Genomic DNA, 16,172 nt, shown 5'->3' on the forward strand with positions numbered 1-16,172 from the left:
TTCAGCTATGACAGATAACAGTGGAAAAAGCTTCAATAAACTCTGCTACCTGAATTATATTAAATTCTAAGGAAAGCAGATACATATATTAGATATTATTTGTTGTATATTTAATAATTAACTAAGGCCTTTTTATCAGTTTTATAAGGTGATGATGTGTTAATGCTACAACTTGTTTTAAGAACCACATGATAAAAAACAAACTAAAAAACAAACAAACCCAAAAGAAGAATCAGGGCTGATTTGTAAGAGCAATCTTTATTTGAAGGCTTTAACCTAAAGACACAAACAGAAGCACCAATGCATGTCTTTTACAAGCTTACAGTATATACACAACTTCTCATTTATCAGCTACAGCTGGTCTTACCTTTGGGCACTTTAATAAATAAGAACAAAGGAAAATAGATATGCATATGGTAAATGCAAGCATATAAAGAAAAAAACTCTAATCTGAAGAGTTCAGCAATGAACAGCAGTATCACCTGTGCCTGGTCATAGCCAAATGGTACTTTCCAGCTTAAGGTACTTTAAGGTCCCGTGGTGTTCACTGGTCAGTACAAATATGTGAGAAAAGTCAGACGCCAAACAAATTCATATGATACGAAAAATGACCTTGGTGCATAAAACCGCTGCTGAGGTTTTGTTTTTCTCTCCCTGTGAGAGCTGAGAACAAAAAAAAAAAAAGCCCTGAATGAAACCATCTTTGTGACTTTTTGGGGAGAACAAATAGTTATTTTCACACAGTTAAACTGAGATGATTTAAAAATCACTGAAGGAAAGTAAATGATGAGACGTTCCAAGGGTTGATGATTGTTTCAGTGTCATCTTCACATTGACAATAAAAGGGATACAAACAAAACAAGGCCTCCCAAAGGCCTGTGCTCAATTGCACAGTTGTGCATATATATATGTATATATAAAAACTAGAGTCTACAACGCCTGCTGCTGCTGCTGAGGTCTATAGTGGTCCAGTGATTTGCCCTCCAGCACCATCTGGATCTCTTTGGCGTCCAGAGTTTCATATGTTAGGAGGGCATCAGCCAGCTTCTTGTGCTCCTTACTGTAAGTCTTGAGGATATTCTTAGCACGTTCATATGAGTCCTACATAAAATAGAGAAAAGAAATATTTACAGAAAGAGGAATTTTTTTTTGAGAATTAGAATAGAAAAATTTATAATTATTATTTTTAAATGACACATAATTTGCTCACCTTGAGTAAAGCTCTGACTTCCTGTTCAATGGCTGCTTGTGTTTCGGGGCTTTGCTTTGAAATGTCTCCATAGGTCATGACACCGAGCTGTAACAAACGCATAACCAAGATGAATGAACAATGGGTCTTCTCATGCATTGACCACTTGTAGCTAGTAATACTGTAAAGCGAGTAACAAAGCGCTTTTCACTCTGCTGTATGTAATTACACCGAATAACACAGTAACGTTAGAGGACTGCAGTTTTTAGGTCCACTCCACTTTTTTTCTTCTTTTATTACAGATTTGTATTAACTTCAAGATTAATTAATTTATTCAATACATTAGCTGTAGATGTGCTACTGTGTTTGCTTTTAATTTAACAAAGTTTGGCTGACATAAACTGACTGAGGACAAATATTGTGTTTGGCTTCATAACTTGTATCTTACTGTAAATAAAGATGTACACCTGCAGCAGTTAAAGCCTAGAACAGCACTGCTAAGTCCTTAAATGCTGGTTGGAACAAACAACAAACAAAAAAACAAACAAAAAAACCCCCCAAAAACCTACAGACATCATCTGCCACACAAGTCTAAATTCTCACCTTGTCACTCATGCCGAATCTGGTCACCATCAATTTTGCGATTTTGGTTGCACCATCAAAGTCGCTGGAGGCACCTGAAATGGTTAACAATGTTTTTTTGTCATCTTCCAAACAATCAGAGCGTAAGACTAGAGACTAGTAATTTATAAAAACTTCTTCAAACCACACAAATTTATTTTCTTATGTTGATAAAAGCACACAAATACGTGTATTTATACTTGGAAAAAGAAAATCCCTGGGTGTTAATCTGATAAACCTTTAAATGTTATCATCATGAAATACTATTCATAGCTCAAGCATTTTATATTTATGAATCCTGTCCTACCAATCAGTCCCTCTGTGTATCGTACCTGTGGTGATGTAATCATTCCCAAAGATGAGCTCCTCTGCTACTCGGCCGCCCATGCTGACGTCCATCTGAGCCAGCAGCTGGGCTCGTGTCTCGCTCCAGCGGTCATTCTCTGGAAGCATCGACACCTAAAAACACGGCACGTTTTATTAAAAAAAAAAAAAAAAAACCCAGCAGAAATACATACGATACTGAGAAACTGTAACAAAAGCTCACATGGCCCAGAGTTGGTCCTCGAGGCATGATAGTAGCCTTATTGATGGGCATTGCATCTTTGGTGTAATAGGCAACAATGGCATGGCCGGACTCGTGGTATGCAGTAATGGTCTTATTCTTCTTGTCAATTTCAACACTCCGCCTCTCAGGGCCTGAAATACGAAATGGAAACATAAAGAAATAATCATGATGGTGTTCCTGTCTCCTCATTTAATAATGTACAGGTGATCAGTGTAATCTGAAATGTAGTGCTGTGTGCTGCACCGTGATCACTCATTTACCCATGAGGATCTTGTCCTTAGCGAACTCCAGGTCCTTCATTGTGACCATCTCTTTCCCGTCCACAGCTGCCTTCAGGGCTGCCTGGTTGACCAGGTTCTCGAGCTCTGCCCCCGAGAAGCCCACTGTGCCTCGGGCAATAATCTCTGCATCAATGGCTGGGAAAGAACAAACAGTGTTTGTAAAGGTGATCAAAAACAATGGAGTCATTTAGAGAAATGGCAAACACAGGTTTCCTCTCAGGCTTAGCTCCAGCAGAGAAGGATAACAGGAGAAAAAAAGGATGAGATATCCTTAATATTGTTAAATACTTTACACCAAGACCTACCTGGGTCTACTTTGATCTTGGAGAGGTACCAGTTGAGAATCTCTGTGCGGCCTTTCACATCAGGGCGAGGGACCGTCACCTGCATGTCAAACCTCCCTGGTCGAACCAGAGCGCTAAAGAGTGATGCAAAGCAGCAATAATTAGGACATAGAAGTTTATTCTGTTGAATTCTTATTTAGGAGAACAAATACTACTTAAAACTATCGCAAAACGATACTCGAAATGTCTTAATAATACCTGTAAAACGAATGTGTTTCCTCAGAAGCTGCATAACTGCACAATAACTACCTCTGATAGTAAATGCTTAAAAAATGCTTTAATTTTACTGTCACTTTACAAAAAAATTAACATGTTTATGGCATACATAAAAAGCAGTTCATCCTAAATGTTTACATACTTATCCAAAGCTTCAGCAAAGTTTGTAGCACCAATAACAATGACTCCTTCATTTGGTTTAAATCTGTAAAAGAGCAAAACAAAACACAGGCAACTGTAAATTTAAGGTATCTACACCACCAATCACACTATTCAGTTTAACTAACACTGACCCATCCATTTCAGCCAGCAGCTGGTTGATGGTTTGTCTGGAGTAAGGATGCATAGGGGACTCTATTCTCTTTCCACCCACGCTGTCCAGCTCATCAATGAAGATGACACAGGGAGCATTGGCTTTTGCCTCTTCTGCAAAACACAAAAATAGAGGTTATATTTTTTTAAAATACAATTTTAAGTGTAACTAAAATTTCTCACATCCAGTAAACTTACTGAAAAGGTTCCTGATTCGGCTCGCACCAACGCCCACGAACATCTCATCGAACTCTGATCCGGAGGCATAGTAAAAAGGAACATCGGCCTCTCCGGCCACGGCTCGTGCTAACAGAGTCTTTCCTGTGCCTGGGGGACCAACAAGCAGGATCCCTGAGGAGACCCAAACGGAAACACATAAGAAAACCCCCCCCAAAAAAACACTCTATTCAATATACTGAATTTTCTTAATGATCAGTAAAAAGTGATGAAAAGAATTAGCAGCATCGATACCTTTTGGCAGCTTTCCACCCAAAACGGTAAATTTCTGTGGGTTTTTCAGAAACTCAACAACATCTTGCAGTTCGCTCTTTGCCTCCTCCACCCCTTTGACATGCTCAAATGTCACATTCTTCATCTGGATGGGGTCGACTGCAGAGTCAAGACCGGATGTGGTGCGGAACCTCACTACGAGATCCCCAAAATAATCAGTTCAATAAATACATATTTTCAATGTCTCACAGTAACAGCTGCTTCCTGCAGCACACATTTATTTTCTACCAGTTATTCATAAAGCACGAACAGTCATGAAATAAAAAATAGTTTTTATAGATATTTATATGTTAAAGCACAGTATCATGCACCAAAATAATCTGTCAAACCCTACATGCACGCTAGTACATCATGGTAATAAATACAGAAATATATATAAATATTTAAGCTGAAAATTTGGTGAAAATTAAGTGAAACACTCCTTTTCTAATGCTTTTGCACCCTTGGAGGGTGTAAATCAGCAGGCAGTGTGCATGTAGGATTAGGATTTAATTTGAAGTCTTAAGAAAGAATGAAGACTGAAACAAACCAGCATCAGAAAAGGGGCCTTTACCGGAGAGAAACGGGGTTCTTGAGAGGCCATAAATACCAATGAGGAGAAGGACCAAGAGGATCAACCTGGTTCTCCTCAGCGAGTCTGTAAAACATAACAGACCAAAAAAAAAAAAAAAAAAAAAAAAAAAAAAATCAGTCAGTCTTCGTCTTTGTATTCAGCTCAGCACTGCCACCAACTGTTATAATGAAAAACAGGTAACCGTGTCTTTGTCTGGACCACATGCCTTGTGTTCTCTGAGTCAAAGCTTGAGACCTCATGAACCCCTCAGTGAAACCCGTCTTGAAAGCCTCCTGCTGGTTTTCTGGAAGGTTTTTTTGTTGTATCACTTGGTCCAAAGACTGTGCCTCGACTCCTTTTTCTTTCAAGAGCAATCCCTGGGGGGGGGGTAGACATGGTAAATCTGCTATCCCCCATTTAAAGGTGTGTTTCAAATAGCAACTCAAAATCTGCAACGAGTTTGTCAATTTGTGCAAAGAGCTAAAGATTCTAATTATGTTGCTCATTCTAACTGCATAACTAACTGTGCAGAGTCCGAGAAATAATGCTTATTCAGTAAATACTGAATTTATGTTGGATTAACCAACAGTGCAACAGATACATCAGTTGTGTGGTGGCATACCTTCATGAAGGCTGGCGTGTAGGCTTCAGATTCCACCGGACCATCATAACCAGACTCCGTCCGTCTGGTCCTTGATCGAAGAGTCTTGAAACCGCGACTTTGGACCCATACTACACAGACAGAAAACATGAAATGTGACTATATGTCAAGTATCTTTAACCTTTTCAGACATGGGGTATATAACATTTCTGGCTTCTTCAGTCTGTTAAAATGAGAGCTGTTTGTCATAGGTAAGTCTAGCTGTGCTCTAATCGCATGTAACTACATTTTGGAAAATGTAATCCTCGCCAGTGTTGTTGCAAAACAGCATAATTTTTGTGTGCTGCACGGTATTGCTGTTTATATAGGGGCCCCCATGGTGGCTGTGCTTTAGCTCAGGCCCTGCTGTGAAGACCAACTCATAACAAACAGAAACATAACAAACCTGTTTGTTGTAAAGTGAGACTGAGTGTTAAGGACAGTGAAAGCCATCCAGTGGAGCCATCGATAGCCCCCAATTTTTTTTTCTATCTTACTGCTATTGAAGGCATAAATTAAGAAAAATGGTTTTTGAGAGCTAAGCAACTTAACAAAGAGCATATACAGAACATATATATCAGACCTGTATAAATTGTAAGATTGTCTTTTGACTTTTCACTCAGGCATGAGGCCAACAAAGCTCAGGTGCCTTCAGACAAATGGAAAGGAGTGCACGCCCGAAAGGGGCTTTAATGTCACTAAGTTTGTTTAACGTCAGCTTCTTACCAGGCAAAAACTGTAGCTCTGAGCAAGCTTGTCTTAGTGGGCTGTGGTATTGTCTGTGGAATAATGGTGAGCCGAAAAGCCCCAAATTCCTGTGTGAGAACCCTGTGAGACAAATCGTACAAAAAGAGAAAAAAATCTCAAGGTCTGTTTCACATTAAAACATCTAGATAAATAAATAAAGCTCGACTGAGCTGCTCACCGTGCTTGTTGTGAAAGAAGCTGTCTGCAGAAACATGGCTCGTTCTCCATATCGAAGGAACAGCGGGAGGCTCTTCTGGTCCCGGTGTAGGCAGTAACCTGCTGACGAGCTCGTCCAGCTGACTCGCCCTGAGCTCGGACAGGCCCAGATCCTTCAGACTCACGCTGGGCTATAAGGAAAGGATAGCAAAGGTAGGTCATCTATAACTCTATGGAACAAGTGATCACCCAAATGTAAGTAACTATGTAAGTAAAGATGACACAGCAAAATAAATAAAAATGAGAAATAATCATAATAAAAATGCAATAACCTTGGTGCCACAGAACAAAAGACTCTGTCCCCTCCAGTCTTCAATCTCATCTGAGGTACAACCAATAAATTCTGAGCCTAGGATCTCAGTATGTGAGCAGCAGTGTGTTTAAGAAGAAGTTCAGATAAATAAGCATGGCCATTTAGTGCTCTTTATTCTAAGATAAACTGGGAACAAATGTAAGGAGTATAAAACAGGAGTAAACACGAGGAATAGCTTGCTTACTGGAATATATTAGAAGTTAGGCTGCAGCATTTTGTATCAGTTAGAGTCATGACATTTTCTCAAGTTCATCTGAGAAAACTATACCTCGCAATTTAGAAATATTCCTTAAATGAAAAAAACAAAACAAAACAAAACAAAACAGGTACGCCAGAGTAGATGTTGCATGTGAGTCAAAGCCCAGAGAGGAATCAAATATAACACCAAGATTATGAAGACTGGACTTAGCAGATAAGCAACACAATGAACTATAATCATAGCCTCTGTGTTTTTGTAATACAAAACAAAGTAATTACTGGATATCCAGTAACTTATCCGGATAAACATTCAGCTAGGTTGAACAATCTATCCAGCTGGTAAGGCTTGAAATTCAGCTGTATATGCATTTTACTGGCATAAAAATTCAGAAAAAATTCAGAAAAAAAGAAATCTAATAATGCCAGCTAAAGGAAGAATGTAGAAAGAAAAGCAATAATGGACCCAGGATTGAGCCTTGCAGCTCACAGGTTAGAGAAGCAGTGTTAAAGGATTACATATTCAACCTAACAGAGAAAGCCCTGTCAGATAAATATGAGGAAAACCTGTTTAATGCAGAGCCAGAGAAGAGTCCCAAACAGGTAAAATCTCTAACGAGGATGATGAGGGTTTTCTTTTTCCCATTTTGGTAACCAAGTCATTTAGTGTTATTGTCTTCATAGAAACAGGGAGACTTTTCATGGAAAGTCCACTGCCCTTTTCAAACATCGATTGACAACCAGACTACTTTGTCTCTTTATCAGAGCATGCTGATGTAGAGGATCATTCTTATTATGATTCATGAAATTAGTGAAATAAGAAGATCTAGCCTCTTTCACTTCCTCATTAGATGAGTGGAGAAATCCTTTAAAATTTTCTCTATGGACACTCAGACCCGTGGTCTTTCATAGTCGCTCATTGCAAATTAAGCGATGACCTGTTTTCTGAGGACCAACCTGATCCATAAGGACAAGGCAATGATTGTTAAAACAGTGAACAAAGACATATATATTCTTTACTTAGACACATTACTATGGTACAGTATAATATAGTGTGCGGCCATTAAAAGTAGTGAAGATATAATAAAGTTTACTCATAAACATACTTCATAAAGTTGCCATCAACAGATCTGTGGTTTACCTTAGATAGTCCACTGTAACAAAACATGTACTATGTCACCTTCAGCTACTATCGTCAGGAGATGGATCTCACCTCTCTCAGAAATGCACTGTGCTCTGGATTGAAGTCTTTGTGAAGAGCCTGGATTGAAGCTGTGGCTGAATTCTTCAGAGAGTGGAGGGCATTGGTGAGCTGGCTGAGAGGCACTATCATCTGGAAGACACGAGAACAGCAGTAGCTTAAAGCACTCTCATAGCACCTCACATTTTCTACATGTACATTTAACGTTTCCCATTCTACTTGTTTTTTGGTTTTAAATGAGACTTCCAGGCGGAGACAGCGAGGTCAGGGCTGTTATGTCAGTGTTATTCTGCACACAGAGCGGTTTTGCGCACATACGGCAGACGTATGGGAGTTACGTAACCTCTACTCTTTGAAGGATTTTTTCAAATACTTTATTTAAATTTAACCTAGATTTTCTTTCACGTATCTCAGGGTAAAGTCACGACCGAAACCTCACGTATCACGCTCGTCTCGGCACCGACACAGGGTGACAGCGTGACGTAAGCATGGGCTTATTCTGGAGTAATCGTTATGTTCTTGCTAACACCATTCGAGCTAAAGGGGAAAAAAGGGGTGAAAAAAGCAACAGGCAGCAGAGCTTCATGTCGATATAACTCCCATAACAGTCCTAAAATAAACACTAACTTACAACTAAAGACTAAATTCACTGCGAGAAGAACACACATGAGCTAGCCAAGTCAATAAGCCGCTATCTAGTCGGCTTACCTGCTGTGGCTGAAATGACGAAGACAGCGAAAACATTTTTGCCGATGGATGCTACAAAAACGGACTTTGGAGGGCTGGTTTGTAAGGACAGACCCTCTTTATAACCCAAATGAATGCGTCCTCCCGAAAGGGGCGTCCTTTTGGTTTTCCTTGTTACACAACTTTCAACAGTTACACAACTTTTTTTTCAGCTAATAACGCCAAATGGATCCCCCGGCATCTGAGGTCAAACGGACTACAAAATGACGTCAAGAAGAACTACTACCGGGTTATGCTTGCATCATTGCGACTATTTCCTTGAACTTATTAAAATTAATTTATAATGCATAGAAATGACAAAAGAAATCTTCACTTGCATCAGGTGCCTTACAGTAAAAAAAAGCGTAGCAGTTATTATTCATTTTCCTATTTAATTTTCACGTTCTTCTCATTTTGGTCTGTTCGTGAGTGCCTGATCAAAATTTAAAAATAGTTTCCAAAAAAATGGATTTCGGATAAATAGTTGTTTTAATGGTAATTAGACGGCCAAAGTTAACTAGCGTCTAGTTACACTACGCAGGTTGTTCAAGTACAGGCTGTTCTTTTTCACGCAGGCGCTTTCTTGGACAACTGAGTGGGGTCCCCGTGAAAGATCTGCGGAATTCAAAATTTCAAAACAAACCAGAGGTCCGTTCTTTTGCAAGTGAGTGTTGTTTACTTTGAGCTGGCTGGCTATCACAGACGTAACCCTCATTTTAAAGCAGTTAAATAATGGACGCAGAGGGAGAGCACCGCTCGTGTGCCGACGTGAAATCTGTGGATCATCACCCTAAACCGCCGTCTATCAACGATTTCGTCGTGCTGAAGCCCATCAGCCGCGGGGCTTTTGGCAAGGTCTACCTTGCACGGAAGAAGTGCAACGCACGCTTATATGCCATTAAGGTTAGTGGGTTTTTAACCTGTGCTTATTCTAAATCATTAAAGGGAGAGCTAGCTTACTTAAATGCACTTTTCTTCTGCCTCATAGGTGATGAAGAAAGCCGACATGGTGGATAAAAACATGACAAACCAGCTGAAGGCAGAGCGAGATGCCCTCGCTTTGAGCAAAAGTCCCTTCGTGGTTCACCTGTTTTACTCCCTTCAGACAGCCACCAAGATCTATCTGGTAACGCCCAGAGATGAAAAAATAGACTCGCGTTAAACATGTTAATGACCCCGTTTATTAAGTAATTGTTTATGCTTACAGGTAATGGAATACCTCATTGGTGGAGATGTCAAATCTCTCCTTCATATCTATGGCTATTTTGACCAGGACATGGCTGTAAAATACATCTCAGAGGTCGCACTGGCTTTGGACTATCTCCATCGTCATGGTATAATTCACAGGTACTTTTACAGTGTATGCAAATCTTGCACTTTTATTAAATTTGATTGAGGTTTATATGCATTTTTGAACTGTAACTTTATTTTTTTCCAGAGATCTGAAGCCAGACAACATGCTCATATCCAACGAAGGCCACATCAAATTAACAGATTTTGGCCTTTCTAAAGTCAAGCTGGACAGAGGTTTGACTTCCCAGCAGCTTTTACACATTATAACCATCGCCTTTAGAAATATTATTAATAGTTACTTTACCTCTGTGCTTTCTATATTAGAGCTGAATCTTATGGATATCCTCACTACCCCATCTTTGGCTAAACCCAAGAAGGATTATTCCCGCACGCCAGGGCAAATCCTCTCTTTAATCAGCTCCCTTGGATTTGTAAGTGAATTCAAATCACTTCACATGCAGGAAAACAATCAGATGTGTTGTTTCATGTGTGTGTGTCTGTGTGTGTTACATAATTCCTCTTTTTCTGTTATTCTGTTAAACACAGAATACACCAGCAGCAGAAGGCAAGCGTCACTGCAGCGCTACTGTGGTGTTCAGTCCCATGTCGTGCGGCAAAATAAAACCAAGGAATAAATCTCTCGATTCTCCTGTAATGAAGAAAATAGAACACCTGTCTTCACCTGCTCGCTACCCTTGGAAACTGGGTATGTCATCAAGGACATTTTATTTTTTGGGGTTGATTTATTTACTTTTTATTTTTGCCTACATTATGTTAGAAATTTTACTAAAAAGGAGAAATTATGGGGTTGCTGTTAAATACATGCTTTAAAGTTGGTAACAAAAGGGTTATCAATATATCATGAAGTTACCATATGAAAGCATATGATACAGATTTTTAAGTGATAGGTCATTATTAGCTGATTCTATCAGGCTGTAGTAGACAGCCAAGAGGTATCCTCTTGGCATTTTGTCATTCTTTATTCATGTGGAAAGACGAGTTATGCTGACAATGAAAATGTATGCTAATTTCGCCTTTTGCTTTGTTTTTTTCTTCTAAATTTTATCTGCCATCCTTATAGGACCAAAGAGCAACGTGTTTAGTCCTCATAATTTGACAAAAAATCTGACTCCCACGTTGATGAAGACCAGGAGCAGGTTTCAGACGATGAGTGCAGGCAGCACTACTGACACTGACGGTGGCACCAGTCCACTGTGGGAGTGTGAGGAGGTAAGTGGATTTTCTTAATTCTTATTTATATCCATGTGTAATTAAAGACCAATAAAGTGTTTTGGCTTGCAGTTTCCTGTTCATAAAGTATCTCACTCACATTTTATTGCATATTGTGACTTTTTTTTTCTTCAGAAAGAGAATGAACACATGAATGACCAGAACAGGAGAGGGCGATCTGAGTTCAAGGTCCCCAAAGAGGACAGTGCGCCCACAAAACCGGACACTTTTTGCTTTTCTGATAAGGCCTCTTGCAGTCAATCAAAAAAGTCAAATGAAGCTCGTCTTGTAGAAAATAAATCCCATACGAACAACCAGGAGGCTGTCTCCACAGCTCAGGAGAACGTTTGTCAGTTAGCAGTTCCCTCATCTGTGAAGAGAACATTTTCAGATTTACAAAGAAGTCCAGAGACGCCAGAGATCCGAGCCAAAAAGAGAAACGCAGACTACAAGAGGTTCTATGAGATTCCTGTGGAGACTGAGAGGTTTCACACTGGCTTGACTGGAACATTTTCCACCATCAAAATAGGCGACTTCATGGTCTCCACTGAGGGGATCGGGGCAGCTGAAGACCGGGTGCCGAAGCGCTCCAGTCCCGTTGCTGTAGCCAAAAGTCTGTTTTATGAACTGGAAGAGCCGGTGGAGGATGTATTTGAAGGCGGAGCCAAAGACCTGTCACACACGAGTTTCACGTCACCACTTCCTGGGACAAGAGACATTTGTAGGAACCTGAGCATGGACTCTGACGGGTCTATGCACGAAATGTCTTTCACTATAGACAGCCATCCATCCCTCCAGCCAACTGAGCCTGTCAAACACAGGAATTCATTATCACCAGAGGAGAACAAAGAAAGTAAAGACTCCTTCTATACTGCATCACTACCAAAAACTCCTGTGGCCACTGTTGAAACACCTAAACTTGGTCATTTTATGGGGAGAGATGAATCTCACTGTTCCTTTGCGAACCGACTCCCTGAGCTTGCTTGCAGTGATGTGGAGTCCCCTTTATTCCTCAAGCCGCGAAATGTCGTGGCCTTCCGTAGTTATTGTAGCTCCATTAATCGTTCCAACGTGTCCGGGGTGTCCCGATTTAGCATCGGATCTGTGGATGCTATGGACGTGTCCACAATGGCTTCTTATAACGCCGCACCTGGAGCTGCAACACCAGTACAGAAGAGACCCAGCTCCAGTGGTTCCCTCTATCAGGTAGGCATGGAAGGACGAGGAATACAGCAGTCTGCATAGCCCCAGAAACGCAACCTGACGCTCTCATTGTTAAGTCAGTATTTTTATTTTTGTACTCTACTAGAGTAATTTTGCTTGTCTCACAATTTAAAGCAATTGCTTTTTTATCTTATCAACTTCCTGTCCTCTGACTTTAAGTTGCCCCTGTTCAACTGAAGTTCAAAGATCTTCAGCATAACTGACAATGACAACCGCTTTAATAAAGTTTGGCAGTCACAGATTTCATTTATGATTCAGTGAAAGGCAGTTCTATAGGATTATGTACATATTAATGAAATTAATGCATTTGTCTTTCTTCACCTTTCCCTTTCATTTCCTCAGACTCCTCAGCCCATGTCGACCTCTCATACCCCTTACAGGACTCCAAAGAGTGTCCGAAGGGGAGCACTGCCTGTTGAGGGAGCACCGATTTTAGGAACCCCTGACTATTTGGCTCCAGAGCTTCTTCTGGGAAAACCACATGGTAAGAGAGAGAAATCTTCAAAAGTTCTGTAACGATAACAAAGCCAAAGTCAGTCAGTCTCAGTCTTGTTTTAACTGAATAGTTTGCTTGACATTGTAGCTCTTGTGACAGGCACTCTCTTTTAGTTTCAGGAAGTGGTCAGTGTGGTAAGTTTTTAACGTTAATGTTTCTTTGCAAGCAAGCTTGCATGTTCCCCGGCCTGCTAATACGCTGTAGGAAATGAGCGGATTCCTGCCCCGTTTCCCTTTCCCCGCTGTTTCTGCCCTTTGGATCGGTGAACAAACTGTGAGCCTAATTAAAGGGGAAAGGGATGGTGGTTCAAGTGTGTGATTCTAAAGGTTAAAGCATTGGGTCTTTCAAGTCTCTTTTAACACCATTGTGCCAGCAGGGGAATCAGATTAGCTGTGGCTGATGTGCTTTTAATTGGGCAAAAAAAGATTTTCTTCTTTTTGTTCTTATAAATCTATAGAATTTGAGCAATTCTGACACACTGTCAATGCACAGTAGCACTGGCATCACACAAAATGTCATCTAATAATAACTTATTGATCTGCCATGCTGTTATTAATTCAAATGTTAACACATTGAGGGCAGTGTCTCCTGTCAGCTGCACAATGCCATTTTGTAGCTTGATCGCTGCTATTTGACTTCTGTGACATGAATTCATTCATCTATTGTCTTATTCGCTCAATAGTAGAGACCTATAACTGTAATCGTGGTTTTAAGTCTGTGCAGCTATCGAGAACTAAAAAATAAGTCTTGAGAAGCGCAACGTTTGTAGGCTTGTAAGGACAAATCTCAGGCACCCTGTTTGTTTTACCCTCAATGAACTCTGCTTGTTTGAATTGACATGAAATTTAATACAAAAGAATCCTAATGATTTGTTTTTAGGCTTTCGTATGTGAGAGTGAAAGAATGTTTTCTTCCCAGTACTCAGTATCTAACGTAGTCCCTGCTTTTGCCACTGCAGTACAGTTAGTGTGCACTCTAACAGAAATCACAGGGAAAAGTGAGGCGTTTGAGACCCATGGCTGTACAAAATGTGACTATTCCTTCTTCTTTTGTTGTTGTTGTTGTCGTTGTCGTCGTCTACCCGGGCAGACTTCATGGTGGATTGGTGGGCGCTTGGTGTGTGTCTTTTCGAGTTCCTCACAGGTGTGCCGCCATTCAATGACGAGACGCCCCAGCTGGTCTTCCAGAATATCCTGAACAGGGGTGGGTTTGCTCTTCTCTTCCAACCCTCAACCACAAAACCATCTAAAATATGTAACTCACTAAGCTTCTTCTCGATTACCAACACGCCTACGTTACTATCAACTATTGTAGATATACCCTGGCCTGAGGGGGAGGAGGAGTTATCTGTAGACTCCAGGAATGCCATTGAAATCCTGCTGACCATGGACATGACAAAGCGCGCTGGCTTAAAAGGTAGAGACCACCTTTCAAAATAAAAGACCAAAAGAGAAAGAAAAGTGAAAATTTTAACAGTATTTGTAATCCAAACAGAAATAAACACATCAGTAAAAACACAATTATATCTTTTTAAACATGAATAAATAAGGAAAAATGTAATGTAAATACAGGATTAATAAAAAGGTAATGTTATTTTATTTTTAAATGAATTCCTACATTTATGTTTATGAACGTTTGTGCATTTAATGATCTTTAATTTGATGACAGTTACATACAGAAGACAATAAGTAAGTATTAATTAATCTATTTGGCAGTTTTGGTCCTTCAAATAAATTTTATATCACACAAATCTGTCAGTAAAGCTCTATGGAGAGTATGTTTTATATGTAAACTTAAAGCACGATGTAAAATAGACTGTTATGAAAATTTATAGATGATTCAGAAGCTGTTTAAAAAAAGCTGTTCATTTTTGTTTGTTCATAAACATGGATAATTATACTTTCACCCCATTTTAGAACAGATTAACTTAACATAAAATACTTATACCGATTTTAGAAGTTGGAAGTTAATTTGAACCTATGTTCTCGAAAACAAAAGAAGAAGAAATAGGTTGTGTGTTTTGCTGTTTGTCATTTGCCTATATTTTCCATTAGAACTGAAGTGCCACCCCCTGTTTGACGGCCTGGACTGGGACAACCTGCAGAACCAGCCGATGCCTTTCATACCTCAGCCAGACGACGAAACCGACACCTCTTACTTTGACGCGAGAAACAATGCTCAGCACATTGTCGTGTCCGGCTTCAGTCTATAGAAGTTGTTCTCTTGCTCGAATGTTTGACGTGAGAGTGATTTTTAAACGCTTCAGACCATTACCTTGGATTTCTGCAAGTAAATGCGAGGTGAAGATGTGGATTAGGGTGGCTTTTCCGTTCACTGTTGTAATATTGTTTTTAAAGAAAACATTTTACATTTGTACAATCAAAAAGAGCCACGTAGCTACAAGAAATATCTTTTTAATGTTAGCACTACTGTGTTACATTACTCCACTAGCAAGGCACCTGTTTATCTGCTGCTTGATTTTGTTGTGATGAGGATGTTAAAGTTAATATGCTCCATTTTCTGCTGTACTGGTACTCACTGTCATGTTTCAGTGTTGAAGAAAAGCGTTCTAATATCTTCATAAATAATGTCTTATATATTCTATGTAAATTTAGTGTAGCGTTGTTTCAAGACTGTTACTTTATTCCAGCAGGACTGTTATTTTACATAATGTTTCTAATTTTGATTGTTGTGTCCGCTCAGTTTTCCACACTACCGGTTAATTCTTGCTACATGCACAATTTTATCTTAACTCTGAGAAAAAAAGAAAAAACAAATAAAACCTGTTTGTAACAAGATGTGTGCTTTGAGTATTTTTGCAGAATTGTATTTGGAGAAAAATCTCAACTGTACCCTTCTTAAATATATTAAATGTGAGGGGAATACCAGGAGATGAGCAGTTACACAAGGCGGGCTGGACCGGACCATAAAATGGTATAAACCCAGCAGCAGGACTAGTATCTGCTGCTTTTTGTGAGGTGGCCTGCCACCCTACTGCTCATCTACATGTAGACATCAGAGCTAAAGATCTGTCACTTGCACCCTGTTCTCTTCACAGATGAGAGCAGGGTCACACTGACCACATTTGACGGATGAGTCAGGTGAACGTTAATCATCTAACGTGACCAGTGGCTCAGTGATGGTCTGGGGAGGCCCATCCAAAGCTCCACCTGCGAGCCAGTTGTACTCTGAGTGCTCTTAGGTATTTGGGATGAAATCCTCAGACCCACAACTGCTGGTGTAGTGGGCAGAACGTGTAGGCAGTTGTTGCTGGCTATAGTAGATTTATTGTGAGGT

The 16,172-nt window shown here is 40.0% G+C and overlaps 2 protein-coding genes across 4 annotated transcripts; one reads left to right on the forward strand and one right to left on the reverse strand.

Moving 5' to 3' along the window:
• Positions 1–239: 239 nt before the first annotated feature.
• LOC116310344 (ATP-dependent zinc metalloprotease YME1L1-like) lies at positions 240–8,859 on the reverse strand. Of its 2 annotated transcripts, none has more exons than XM_031727107.2 (18): positions 8,615–8,859; positions 7,919–8,038; positions 6,160–6,328; positions 5,961–6,062; positions 5,217–5,326; positions 4,821–4,971; positions 4,571–4,678; positions 4,003–4,176; positions 3,730–3,882; positions 3,513–3,645; positions 3,362–3,424; positions 2,965–3,077; positions 2,639–2,794; positions 2,358–2,509; positions 2,143–2,269; positions 1,793–1,866; positions 1,211–1,297; positions 240–1,101 (listed from the first exon to the last, which is right to left on the reverse strand). In XM_031727107.2, the coding sequence occupies exons 1-18, from the start codon at positions 8,648–8,650 to the stop codon at positions 931–933; spliced, it is 2,199 nt and encodes a 732-aa protein (XP_031582967.2). In that variant the 5' UTR covers positions 8,651–8,859; the 3' UTR covers positions 240–930. The 2 variants fall into 2 exon arrangements, with proteins under 2 accessions (XP_031582967.2, XP_031582968.2); XM_031727108.2 differs by having other exon boundaries at positions 4,595–4,678; positions 8,615–8,858.
• A 301-nt stretch (positions 8,860–9,160) lies between these two features.
• mastl (microtubule associated serine/threonine kinase-like) lies at positions 9,161–15,673 on the forward strand. 2 transcript variants are annotated; one of them, XM_039616904.1, is made up of 13 exons: positions 9,161–9,535; positions 9,621–9,758; positions 9,840–9,979; positions 10,071–10,159; positions 10,250–10,356; positions 10,472–10,631; positions 11,007–11,155; positions 11,291–12,361; positions 12,722–12,863; positions 12,989–13,009; positions 13,965–14,078; positions 14,190–14,291; positions 14,930–15,673. In XM_039616904.1, exons 1-13 carry the CDS (start codon positions 9,365–9,367, stop codon positions 15,085–15,087), a joined length of 2,562 nt encoding a protein of 853 aa, XP_039472838.1. In that variant the 5' UTR covers positions 9,161–9,364; the 3' UTR covers positions 15,088–15,673. The 2 variants fall into 2 exon arrangements, with proteins under 2 accessions (XP_039472838.1, XP_039472839.1); XM_039616905.1 differs by lacking the exon at positions 12,989–13,009.
• Positions 15,674–16,172: the final 499 nt, after the last annotated feature.

The sequence above is a fragment of the Oreochromis aureus genome, linkage group 9, assembly GCF_013358895.1.
Source record: "Oreochromis aureus strain Israel breed Guangdong linkage group 9, ZZ_aureus, whole genome shotgun sequence".
Classification (NCBI taxonomy): Eukaryota; Metazoa; Chordata; class Actinopteri; order Cichliformes; family Cichlidae; genus Oreochromis; species Oreochromis aureus.

Coding starts and splice junctions, on each gene's coding strand:
- LOC116310344 (XM_031727107.2), bottom strand. CDS start 8,650: ATGTTTTCGCTGTCTTCGTCATTTCAGCCACAGCAG. Junction 2,795..2,964: donor CAAGATCAAAGTAGACCCAG/GTAGGTCTTGGT, acceptor GTTCTTTCCCAG/CCATTGATGCAGAGATTATT. Junction 2,510..2,638: donor TAAGGACAAGATCCTCATGG/GTAAATGAGTGA, acceptor TTCGTATTTCAG/GCCCTGAGAGGCGGAGTGTT.
- mastl (XM_039616904.1), top strand. CDS start 9,365: ATGGACGCAGAGGGAGAGCACCGCTCGTGTGCCGACGTGAAATCTGTG. Junction 9,536..9,620: donor CACGCTTATATGCCATTAAG/GTTAGTGGGTTT, acceptor TCTGCCTCATAG/GTGATGAAGAAAGCCGACAT. Junction 9,759..9,839: donor CAGCCACCAAGATCTATCTG/GTAACGCCCAGA, acceptor TTATGCTTACAG/GTAATGGAATACCTCATTGG.